Source organism: Corvus cornix, chromosome 1, assembly GCF_000738735.6.
Source record: "Corvus cornix cornix isolate S_Up_H32 chromosome 1, ASM73873v5, whole genome shotgun sequence".
NCBI lineage: Eukaryota > Metazoa > Chordata > Aves > Passeriformes > Corvidae > Corvus > Corvus cornix.
In genome coordinates, this window is record NC_046332.1 from 98452844 (window position 1) to 98466007 (window position 13164).

General features: G+C 36.9%; 1 protein-coding gene across 5 annotated transcripts in view; it reads right to left on the reverse strand.

Moving 5' to 3' along the window:
• MID1 (midline 1) overlaps window positions 1-13164 on the reverse strand; it is a 150329-nt gene that overhangs the window by 43015 nt on the left and 94150 nt on the right. For all 5 annotated transcript variants that reach the window (XM_019283014.3, XM_010394382.4, XM_019283016.3 and 2 more), the window contains one exon: window positions 9719-9814. In XM_019283014.3, the coding sequence (XP_019138559.1) occupies window positions 9719-9814 (96 nt within the window). The remainder of the gene's footprint in view (window positions 1-9718; window positions 9815-13164) is intronic.

The window sequence follows — 13164 nt, forward strand, 5'->3', positions numbered from 1 at the left end:
GCCTCCTCCACCCAAGATGAATGTTGATTCCTTAATCTGATGTATCTGTTGTCTGAGAGTTTATGCTAGACTTGGGGACATCTTTCTACAGAAAATTTCACTGACATGAAAACACTTAGTTTTGGCATCAACCAGTTCCTTAAACATCCATGTCCAGAAATACTTTGAACCTAAAGCTCTGTCTTTTATTGGTATAATTTTTATAAACTTATTTTCCATGCCACAAAACAGTTTTAAAACTGACTAGGAGGCCTTATGACTTAGCAAGAGCTATGATGTCTACAAAGAAGAAAAAGGACAGATTCTAGTCCCCCTGCTTTTGTGGGGAATTTATTCCCATTTCTGTAACATACACAGACCTCAAATACTTTACTGAAAAAACCCAACAACTTTGCAAATTTCAGGTTTCTTTCCAAGTTTTCCAGACAGATGAGTAGAGACTGTTGCTCTTTGCCTCAGGAAGTAGGTGTAGTTAAAATAAAGAAAAATGGGGGTTCCTCAAATATCTGTCTGGAAGCCGGAAACAACAAGGCCTCCCAGCCCAAAGGGGAGACCAGGCCAGCTGTTCCCAGCTCCACAAGCTGAGAACTGATCGGGAAGATGTTCTGCCCTCTGTAGAGGCTTCCTAGGCTTTCATCTTCAGGGACCTGAGTTAAATTGCAGCTTAGCTCATAAGAAAATGAATGTGGTGGTTTCAAAGTCCCCAGCAGATGTTTGGGAAGTCACAAAAGTACAGAATGACTAGAGATTCGAGGTTACAGTGGAGCTTCTATGGTTAATTCAAAGCAAACCGAATCAGAGGGCTGGTTTCATACCCACGAAAACTTCCTCAATGAATATACTGAAGCAAAGGATTTTTTTAGTGTCTCAGCAGAATTTTTCTTGCAAGAGCAAAACTCTCCATCTGAGATTCCTTATGGATGAGGCAATTCTCTCCACAAGTGGAAATCCTCATGTGTCTTTTTGGCAAATAATCTCTAAATGACAAGCAAAATAAGACATCCTAAATTACAGGGGGTCTGCTTTTTAAAGGCTACACTGTCTGTGATAAATTCATCAAAACCAGAGCAATTTTTATTTACTAGTCATGTGCTGTTTATGCAAAATGTAAGAAAGTAGGTTGTAGGAAGAGTCTGATCTTTGGAAATTGCGACATGACTTTGAGTTTCAGCTTCATGATTTAAAAATTGTCTCAATTCCTTAAAAAAATAAATTCTTTGCAGCTGTGGCTGTACAGGCAAAGAAGAGGTATGAATTTTTCTTTATGCATTTGAGTTGATGGTTATAGAATGACTATATACTCACAAGAAAACAATTACTGTATATTCACAAGAAGACAAAAATACCAGAAAAGTAAATCAAATTATTCCACTCAAAACCTGTTACATCATTGTCACATAACTTCACTCTATATTTGAGCCTGAATTTCTTCTTACACAAAACCTAGAAACTGAGATTAAAAAAAATCTAAAATTTTTACATATAATGGCCGATACCTATTTGTTCTAGGAAAACTTTCTTCATTGTCATGTAGATGTGGAACACATTTTCTTGGATCCCTAGATCTTGGTCCCTAGATGAAGTAAAGGATTATACTCCTCTAAAGAGAGAGGCCTGTTTATTTTACTTTTTGTTGTAAAGAGAGTAATTTTCTTCACAGAGCTACAGTACATCAATGTAATATTTTAAAGTCATCCATGTTTAATTTATTTATTTAATGGAAATACAGAGGATAGTCATTAATGTATATTTATGAAAAAATTTCTTCCCTTTTTTTTATGACCATACTGAATGAGAGTTGTGGATTCAAACTTTCTTTATTTCATATCCTTGTTTGATAATACATGTTGTTTAATTTAGTCTTCTGCAGAGCAAAAGCAACTCTTGGAAAATAACTTTTTCAGATTTATCCCTAGTCTGCGTAAATCTGATTTTATCTGTGATGACAAACTGTGCCTTTGGAAATATGTGATATTAATCAGCTTGCCATCTGAATGGATCTTCTACAAATTCTTTACTCTGAAATGGTGCAAAAAAAAGAGAAATGGTCATCTTCCATCTCAAGTGTGCCAGAGGCTTTGTTTTTGTTTGCATTCCACATCTATCTCTAACCAGGAGACCTGTGTTTAGAGGCAGTCTCAGTGCAGGTTAAACAAAGGTCAGTGCAAAAATATGTCAGCTTACTCTGGCTACGTAGGAATTTTGTGCATGAAGGATCGATTAGGCCAGGATAGCTAAACCACTTTGGGTCAGGCAGATAAGACTATCTGCCCCAATCTTGACTAAAAGTAAACCTTTTTTAGAAGACTGAAGTACTCATTTTCCTTACTAAAGTATTGTTTTAAAGTTTTTTGTCCTACTGTGCTTTGAAGCACATTGTTGAGAAACTAACCAGCAAGACATCAAGAAGTCCCCTGGTGACATTTACAATCTAATCCCAAAACAAAAAAACCCCCAGAATTCCATGGGGGAAAAAATTATAGGAATCCCATTATTTTTGCTTATTTTTTTTACACTTTATTTTAGTCCTTTCTTTAAACCTAAATAATGAAAATACTTTTAAATTGAACAATATTTAATTATTTATTGTTTTTACTTTGTTTTTCCTGCTGACATTAAGCCTTTGTTGCATATTGAGCAAAATATTCCACTTCATGTGTTTCATTTAGGGTGGAAAAACAAAAACTATCAAATAATTTCGGAAGTTTAAAGGACTGCCCATCCTTTCATGATGTTGAAACTAGTGCACTTGTAAACAATAGTTCAATACTTAAAACTGTCAGGCAGGATCCAGCATCTTTAGTGTAGTGTTTAACATGCTCACAAGAGGACCAGTGCCTTTGGTCTCCTTGCCGCTCTAGTTACTCTTTAGTTGTTTATGTTAGGCAGAAAAATGAGGAATTCAAGAATATTTTGTTCCCATTGATGCCATGAAGATTTTTGCCTTTTCTTTTATACCCCTGTTATACCTTTTACAGCTTCTGTATTCCTAGTGCTTTTTGCCTACATTCTTGGACTTGTTTGTCAAGCTAAGAGACTAAACATTTTAGAAACTTTGTAATTAGGGATTAGTGTGCCTCAGACCCCAAGGTCCTCTCCAGAACATATTCTGTAAACCAAGATAGAACCATCCAGGGGAAGGTTCCTCGGGGGGGGGGGGGGGGCTCACTTGAGCCTCTCATTGGGGAATCTTTGCTAGATATGCTAATTAGTAAAACCTATCATGTTATACCCAGTGTTGGAGGGACATAGAGATACAGAGACACAGAGACACAGGGAAAGACTCGGTGGGGTGCATCTCGATGCATATGACCTGGACGTGTACACCTAAGGATCCTTAAAAATAAATACCAAGGTAAAATCCCTTTTCCCCTTCTAACCGTGTATGCCTCTTGATTTTAAGACCAGGAAAAGGCATCACCATAACAATAAAAGTCTCAGAGACAGCAGGTTCCATAAATTGACATTTGGACTGACAAGTTACAGTCTCTGATAGCAGGCACAAAATATTACCTGCTGCATTAGTTAACCAGTGGTTAATAGTGAACGAAGCTACATTTACTAGTCTAAGGAAAAATTCTTGCAAGAATATCAGTCTAACAAAAATCTGAACATTTGGATATGAGACAAAGCAAGAGGTGGAGCAAATCAGAACTGGCCACCTTAGCAGGCAGTGGCAAGATCTGCTATTAGTTTATATACAATCTGTGTGACCTCTTACCATAACTATGACTCCAATTTACGGAAGGTACAAAAAATGGTTGTAACATACTCCAGCACATGCCTAATCTGTACATAAAATGTACACATAAGTGCTGCAGTTCCACAGTTAGGGCAAATTATGCATTAGCAATTTTTAAAATCAATTTAATAATTCTTTAGGGAAATAGTATTTGACTACTAGGCTACGGCTTACTAGGCATGCAATTTAGGACATCCTTGAATGAATATTCTGTATCACCATATGCCATGCTGCTTGTTTTGTCAGTTTTTATTTCTGAAGTTTCTCTTTTCAGATACTATATAAAGTTTTAGACTCTGACTAGGGCGTACCTGAGGTTTCCATTGAATGAAATCAACTTTTATGAGAGTGGAATTAAATGTAGAATGAAAGTAATTAGAAATCAAAATAGATCATGCCACATATTTCATCAAATTAATGTTAGTAGAGAAAGAGTCTCCTGTACCTTCTCTCATTAGAAACTCTCTGCGAAAAAACAAGTGCTGTAAACCCCATCTTAGGGTTTTATGAATATCATCATGTTTGCTAATTTGTACCTTCCTGTGAGTGAGAACTCCCAGTTTCCTTCAACTCATATTTTCCTGTCTATTTCAGAAATAAAAAAATATCACTTACTTTTAGCACTTAAATATAGCAAATAAATGAGCTGCTGAACAAGCATTTTCACAAAAATGGAAGATAGTGGGGCAGAGGAAAAAGCAAATTTTGGTGGAGATCTATTCCAAATTATCTGCCAAGTTATCCCACATATTCCACGGTGAGGGTAAGCACTTATCTAACCCATTGGTCCTTTCCTAAAAAACCCCCAAAAATCCCCAGCAAAATAGACTCCTTATTCCAAATAAGGAGTGGCTCTGAAGGCCATTTGTTGTGCTTCAGACAGCAGGATTTACATACAGGCTTTCCAACTAAATTTTCCTATAGAGAACTTCTCAATTTACTTGGGTTTTGACAAAAATAATCCCAAATCTCAAGGAGTGAGTACCATGAAAATTTGTGAAAACAAAGTACTCACTGTTTTTTATGGTCACAGACAAAGCCTCTTTATTGTTCAAGTGCCCTTTGGGAATTGTATTGACAGCTGAGTTTTGATTTTGCTGTCTCTCAAGTAACAGAGCAACCATAGGTATCTCATACAAAAATTTTGCATTTTGTTGCAAAATTTGAAGGAACTATCTTGTAGATGAAATCTTACCAGAAATTCAAAATTCCATTATTATGTAACTTTCGTGTTTGGCTCATTTCTTTTTTATCAGCCATCTATAAAAATGGCAACAGCAGGATTTTTAGGTTCTGCCATTTTCTCTTCATTGGTTTTGCACTACTGTTTTACACTGATATAAATGCATCTGGTATGTGTGAGTGTTGAGTATCTATGCCAGTGAAATAAAGGTTTTTTCCACTTTTTGTGCAGCTGATTATATAACATGACTATTAAAAACACCATTTGACATACAAAAACCCGATTTTTGATTGGGACCTTTACGCTGAGATTTAGCCTGCAGCAGATCTTCAGAAGTGAGCTAGAAACGGAGCATTTCCATTACATACAAAGAGCAAAGGATGCAGCGGATTGAGGGTTACACAATTAGAGGAAAATGCCTCCTCTTCCTTATACAACCAAAGATTATTTTACAGTGTTGTCCAGAATTCGCTTCCTTTGACGTTTGGTGAATTCAAAACAAAACAAGCAGAAAGACTGAAATACAGATGTTATAAAGCTGTCTGCAAGCAAAACCTATTTCCTTTCTCCTCCCCCCTAGATAATTGCTGCAATTTCTCCTCCAGCTGAGTTCAGATTATATTTCTGTCTAACAGATGAGAAGCTTCATGGTATTGACTATATAACAGACATTTAATCATGTATTTCCTAGAAGAGATGAGAAAAACAGACCAAAAACAAAACTCAAATTGCCTAGAAAAAAAGTAACTGGCATAAGAGTCTCATGCTCAAATTTGTGCCTTATGTCAATGAATGCCGTGATCTAAAAGACTTGTACAGAAACCTCACACAGTCATAGAATGGAAATTATGACAAAGAAGCAAATTTTCTGTGACACAGCACTTTGTCGGCCAGAGAAACCTGTAACACTAAAAGCAAGGGGGGAGAACCTTTCCTGATTCAACTAAGAAGTGGCTAAATCCTGAGCTGCATACAGCTGGAAGAGGCACAGCCAGGAGAGCAGGATGCAGCCCATCACCTTGCATGTGGCAGGCCTGCAGGGGGGGTGGCAGTGCTGCAGTGCTCACAGGCAGGGCAGGTGTGCTAAAGGCCACACTGGATCGCTCCAGCACCCGGCAGGATGGACGGAAACCTGGCTGTGGGTTGGGGTGGCCACAGGGATGCTGTCACCCAGGGATTCACCGTGTATCCTGGGCCTGTCAATCCCAATTTTACCACAGTGTTTTTGGAAGACTTGTGAAAGGGCCGATGAAGAAAATTTAAAGATAAAATTATCCAAGACAGTTTTTAATGTCCTTAAAAAATTTTCTGCAGATACTGTCAGATGTGTGAATGCTGTGAACTAGGACTACAAAGAAATATATATCCAAGCAGTAGCCATTTCTATTCAATTTTCTCAGTTTGTGGAGAAGGCTCGATTTTATCCTATGAATCTGTTTATCATTTTATGCAGCCAACCCTGCCATCCCAGGGGAGGCAGCCACTGCTGCCTTCCCTGCACAGAGTGAGGAGCAGAGCTGCCTCACCAGAGCCAACCCCACAAGCTGCCCTGGGTGATGAGGTGCTCTGCAGAAAGCAGCCAGGACAAAAGCATGAGGTTGTAGACCTGCCATGGTCTCTAAGGAAGGAAAACAAATCTTTCCTGATTAACAGCCTTCAGGGTTTCTGCAAAACCAAGTAATGCCAGACAGGATTACAGAGGAAGGGAGAGTGGAAAGACAAAAAAATTAGTGTAAAACAAAAAATGTGTTAGAGATGTGTCTGAAAGCTGAGTAGAACCAGTGTGTCAGTGTACTCCTAAAGAAACAGAAAGAAAAGGGGACAGAAAAGTGTTACATTCTCAAGCAATCACATTTCAGGGTGTGGCTCCCTTTGAGAAAATGAAATTTTTAAAATTGTTACTGTAAGCTATTAGCACAGACTATACATCCATGTTAGGCATGAAAGCAGACATTCAGATACTAAAATTATTATTATAAAATGCTTAATATTATATCTTACTTAAAGCAGTAAAGAATGCATGTTTGGCTTGATTTATTCACAAAGGTTTTCCTGCTCTTATGACCAGAACCACCCACAGGAATGCAAGACTGGAAGTGAACTTCCTGAGTGTCCCAATATGAGGTTCTCCATCAGGATAAATCCTGCCATAAATTGATAAACTCCATCTAAAAATAGGCAAGGTTTATGCCTCCATTGCTGTGATGAGAGGCCAAACCAGATACCCTCTCCCCAGTGGCTGGAAGGCCTCCAGCTTCCAAATAATCAACATCACTGATCAGTCCTTGCCTGCTAGTGGGAGAAAAAAGTGAAGATAACTGTTTCAGAAAGGAATAAGCATTAGTTTTAAAATAGAGAGATTGGGATTTGGCCTTTGCTATAGATGAAATTACAGTTGGGAAGGATGTAAGGGTGGATCAATAATCTGCCATAAATCTGGTTCCTGGGAAGCCACTGACAACTCACTTGGTTGATGAGAAACAGTGTCTTTGTGACAACATTTGATTTGTCTGGCGGGGATTCATTTATTCAAAACACAAAGAGCCTGTTCATTGTTCATTTTTGGAAACATCAGTTTCTGCTCCATATCAAAAGCCAAAAAAAGACATTCCTTTTTAATTTTTCATGTCATATTGAATTTTTTGGCTTATGACATGACAAAGGCTTAAAAAAAATGTTACCGTTTATAGCTACAAATAAATGGTAATTAGCATGACTTTCAAAAGTTTATACATCTCAGAATAAAATCTTGGTAACTTTAATACAAGGAATAATAATAATTTCCTTCCTGGCTTGTTTTTCAAAGTTCAAACTATATGTGAAACAGAAAACTTATTTCCTATTTTTTTTTAAACTGGTTTTAAAGCCCCCAAAAGCTAAATCAAAATTAAAATTATTTCAAGTTAGGTAAGGAAAATCAAAGTAGGCAACAGAAGTCTTTAAACCTATGTTTTTATATGTTTACGAATGATGTACAATGTATTTTACATTATTATCTGTAATATAATATATCTAAAACGAAAAAGAAAGCACTCGCTGAAAAATTAACTTCCTGTTCAGTTTCAACATTTGAGTGAGTTCATATGCCAAAACTAATACAGTCATTGGAAACTTTTCCAAATATTTTTTAATTTTAAATTTGCATCATTAATGTTTTAGCTTATATATTGTTTTTTTTCATTTGGGTTCCTGGCTTGGGATGAATTTCTCTTATGAGCAAGCAAGCAGAAAAGGAGTGTACTGACTTTTCAGAAAATCTATCTAAGCCACAGCTTCTCCAGTGCTGGAGACATGCACATCCTATCTGAACTCTTCACAGAGCTCTGAGAAACAGAGATAACTTTAAAGTTTACTTCCGCATCCCACTTGCCCAATTTCCAGCACGGCCGAGGTCCAAGGTTTTGACTGAAGCTCATTTCTTAATATTTTGCTAATTTAAATGCTAATTAGACTAATTTGATGAATAAAACATGGTAGGAATTCATTAACAACTATGCTGTGATTGCTTTATGTCTACAGAGAAATTTTCTAAAACAGGACTCCAGGGACAGTAGCACATCTGTTACCAGCTGAACAAGTTGGATTCTTTGTGATACTAAACTTAGAGCTGGTAATATATTGCAGAACTGCAGAGAAGATGCAGGAACTTTAAATTTTACAGACCTAGCACATCTTGGACATAGGCCACCAATGAAGATGAGGCCTTATGCTGTCCTGAGCCCATCTGCTTCATGAGGTTTGCTCTGAGTTTCAGACACGGAAGAAGAAAATGTGCCTTATCTCTGTCTCTCATTACCTACTAATGTCATTCCAGTTGTTCTGCCTGGCATTATTGGTGCCTATATAAAGAAATTAAACCATTCACCTCATGTCTGATACTGTGGATAACCTTTTGTGGTTTTATTGAGTTCTGTGAAGTTAATGAGGCTCCAGAGAAGCGGAGCAGATATAAATACAGATAGGATTATCTCTTTGGAAGAATAGGGGGATGTTTGGCTTTGGTTGGTTGGTCGTTTTTTTGTTCGTTTGTTTGTTTTTGTTTGTTTTTGTTTTTTTCTTTTTTGTTTGGTTTTGTTTTTGTTAGTTTGGTTGGTTGGTTTTTTTTGTTTGGTTTGGTTTTGTTTGCTTTGCCTTTTTTGGGTGAATTTTTTTTTCACCTTTTCTCAGGGGGAAAGTATAGGTTCAGATCCCACCATGCTAAAGATTTTTTGTTATACTCAGAGTAGAATATGTAAATGAAGAAACTAAGAGACCTGTAACCACCTATCTTCTTTGGAAGATAAATATATTTCATGTATGACATTTGAGTACTGATAAGTATCTAGATAGTTAATTCTGATTAAAAAACAAAACAAAACAAAACCATAACCAGTGGTAAACGGAAACCTAAAAGAGGTTGGGGATCTGGGTGTTCCTATTTCTTTGCCTTCATTTTCCACCTGTAAATATTTCTCTATCTCACAAAGGATCCAAAAAGACAAACGTTACAGATAGTAAGTGATCTGTTCAAGTAGCGCAGTGGTGGAGGCCATACTAACACACCATAGTTAAAACAGGACAGAAAGGAATGTAAAGGAGATTTTCTGTATTGAGAATACCATTTATCACTGAAAAGGCTTTAAGTCAGTTTACAATTATTTAAATTAATTTCTTCACTTGTTTGTTTGTTTTTGTTTGTTTTGTTGGGGGTTTTTTGTTTGGTTGGGGTTTTTTTTGTTTAAATGTTTGCTCCTGAATGCTAGGAGTGAATGTAATTAAGTTTATAAGTATTTCAAATGAAGGTCAGTACTCACTTCTACATGTTGACAGGTCTGAATGAGTTTTGCCAGAAGAGTTTCCAGTTCAGTGTTCCTCTTAATAAGGTTGGTGAGGTTACTCTCCAAATTTTGCTGTTAAAATGAAGGAAAAAAAAATTAACATTTCAAAGAATTATTATTTAGGTGAATATTTGAAAAATCTAATTACACAGGTACGAACGTGAGACTTTCATATTGATATGTTCCATTACATGTTTGATTAGATTAGATGTTTTGTCTATGCAAGACAAGAGAGAAAAAAGTTCAAGAATAGAATTCTGGAAAATAGATTTTCTAAGGACCTTATAATAACTAGATTAAGCAAAAAGTTTTATTCAGGAGGAAAAAAAAAGAGTAAGGAGAAGACCAGAAAAGGTAAGAACATCTCCCCCCAAAAAGTGGTTTATTTTAACTGAGAACATTTTAACTGAGACTCCTTATTCCCTGCTTTCAGTTGAACATCTGAGTTTAAAAGCCTGCTGCTAACTGAGGTCTCCGAGCTGGTCAGCACTTTCTTCTTAGGATTCGCAGTGCTGGATGGGCTTTGATAGATATGATTTAATTCCCTAGTTCATCAGAGTTATATTTTCAAACAAATAATTCTAAAGAAAAACATCCTTTCTATGCTTAAGAATGAAATATCTACTCACAAACTCTGCCTTCACTAACTGTTCTTAAGATAGAACTTGTGGCATGTTTCTGTGTTTATCAACTGATTATGGCTGCCACTAATATCTGCAACTGTGGTAGAGCAAAGTCCTTTCCAGCTCACAGATCTGAGGCTGCATCCTGGCTCTCTTCTATTGCATGAGAGATTGAGATCTAGCAACAAAAGTTTCAGTCTCCCTTCTCCTCCCTGTATCCACAGGAAGGAAACCCAAGCACATGAGGAGCAGGTCTGTGGCAGCTCTGACCCACTCCCTGGAGTTACTGAACAAGAATACCAGAAGTGTGTCCTGTGCTTTTCTCCTGACAAGGGCTGCGAGTGTCTCTGCACGACTGCCATTAATTTTAACTCTCCTCATGTTTTATTAATGACCTTCTTTTCTTCACACTACTACTTTCCCTCTGGTGTATCTATTCTATCATTCCAGTCCCTGCAGCTACTCACCTGACTTGTATAATCCTCTCCCAAACCCCACCTCCACACACGCATTTAGAGTGTGCGTGTGTGTTTTCTGGTGCTGTTATTCTCTCCTGTTTCAAGCTGGTTTAAAACACTTTATTCCTGGCCCTCCCTTTCTGCAGCCGTGCAATTCCCTTCCCATTCCTGCATATGGCTACAAACAAATGAAGATGGGACTATTTCATTGCTGAATGATACATATTTTGGCATGTACCAGGGCTGATGCTGTAAGCACCGGGGAGGCAGACAGTTCTGTTCCACCAAGGAAACCACAACATTTTGATGGCTTTACATATATTACCCTTCCAAGAGGTGTGATGGGTGTTTGAAGTACATAATTTTGACATTTTCTTCCCAGCAGAGCCGTGCATATTGTGTATGACAAGCTCTGGCTGTAAAAACACCTTCTACACCACACTTATTTTATAGCCCATTAAAACAAAGAGTAACAAGAACAGGTATTTTTACTGAACTGCTTGTTCTGGATCCTAGATTTCCATAAGCCATACTGTGAATGATCTTAATTGTGAAGGCATGTTTGCTGTGCTGTCAGATGTCCCTTTGAAGTGCTGAGACTCATATGCAAAGTCAAAATATATATAGTTACTATATGAGATAACTTTTGTCTTCAAAAAACATCTTCCTTAAGACAATCCAAATGTGCAAATACTCTTGAAGTTTTATTTATATAACTTCTTAATCTTATATATTAATTTTTTACATGTTGTAATATTTTACACTAAAATGTTTAAGTGGAAAACATGTATTCTTGATTGAAGTGATCTAATTAAAAATGTATTATTGGACATAAAAAATACTAACAGTTGGTACCTATACATACTATGAAGAAAAAATATATTCCAAATGGTTGTTTTGAATATATATAACTGCAGTTATTTTAAATAACTGAAAGCTATTTCTCTTCAACTAAAGCCATTAATACATGAAGAGTCAGCATTTTTCTCTGAAACAGAAATGTATTGACCCATAGATTATATATAGATTATTATATTCAGGTTATTCCCAAAATCTGGATATAATAATCTATATTCCTGTATAAATATATATATAGGATGAAGAACAAAATCTTAGAATAAGTTTCATATCCAGTGACTATAAATATAAACCCATATATATTATTATGGCTTCACACAGGTCTCTTGATATCTTCTGCATTTCCTGACTGTGAAAATGGAAGAAAACCCCGAAACAAGCGAGTTGCCTTAGAAAAACTGGAGTTAATCCATTCCCATGCTCTCTCTCCTTGAACTGTGTAATTTTCCATATGGGAAGCCTGGAATTTTTTTCTGTGCAGTTTGGTATGCAAGAGATTGATTTTTTAAGTCACGCATGATCAGAACTTTGTTAAATTTTTGTTGAAGAACCTGGTGGCTGCTTTCTGAAATAAACGTCAATCTTTCCAGTTTCACTAGGGCAGTACCGAATGGCAGCTCTCAAAAGTACCTGATTTGAAAGTTTTAAAGGTCATAAAACTTGATCGATTCCTGCAGTATGTTTACCCAGATTTTCTTTTGTCAGTATCTTCCTCTAGTACTTTCCCCTATTATTTTCTCAGACAGACCATGGTGCCACTTTAGCTACCACATGATAGTAGGTACCAGAAGCAGAGTTTGAGCTCTGCCCTCTTTCTTTACTCCATATAGGGGGACTCAGAAAAGGCCTGAACATTTACATTTCAGAACCAGATATTTGCTCAGAGACTTTCCAAAGTGTTGCAACCTCATTTCCCATCCACACCAGGATCTTCCCCAGTTGTGTAAGACTACAGTGCCAGATTTGGAGGTCCAGCCGAGCTGGAAAATGAATCCAGTTATTGTAGACTAGAATTCCTGGGAGAGTGAATTGTAGCCAGGTTTCAAGTCCAAAGAAATTGTGCTGTCACATTATGATGAGTACATGTGAGAATGAGTAGCAGAGTCACCTGATTCCAAGTATCTTCTACTGCTGCTTTGTTGGGCAAACCAAATTATGATTGTATTTTCATTAACTTTCTAGGGAAATCATAATTTCTTAAATATTCGCACCTGACTTTTCTCATCTTTTTTTGTCAGTTGCTAATTTTCATTGTTACCTGTCTATTAAAAACTGATCTTAGAAACTCTGGGGTTGTTTTTTGTAAAGAAGCACAATAGTTGTTCTGCATTTTCCCTGTGGACAGGCTCCACGCATATTAACACAGTAGATGCAAACTGCTCTCTAAAAGCAAAAGCAAGGCTGAATGCTTCCTGACTTACCAATGTAGATCCAGCCCAAGATCTTGACATTCCATGCATGCTTTGAAACTGTTTTTACAACA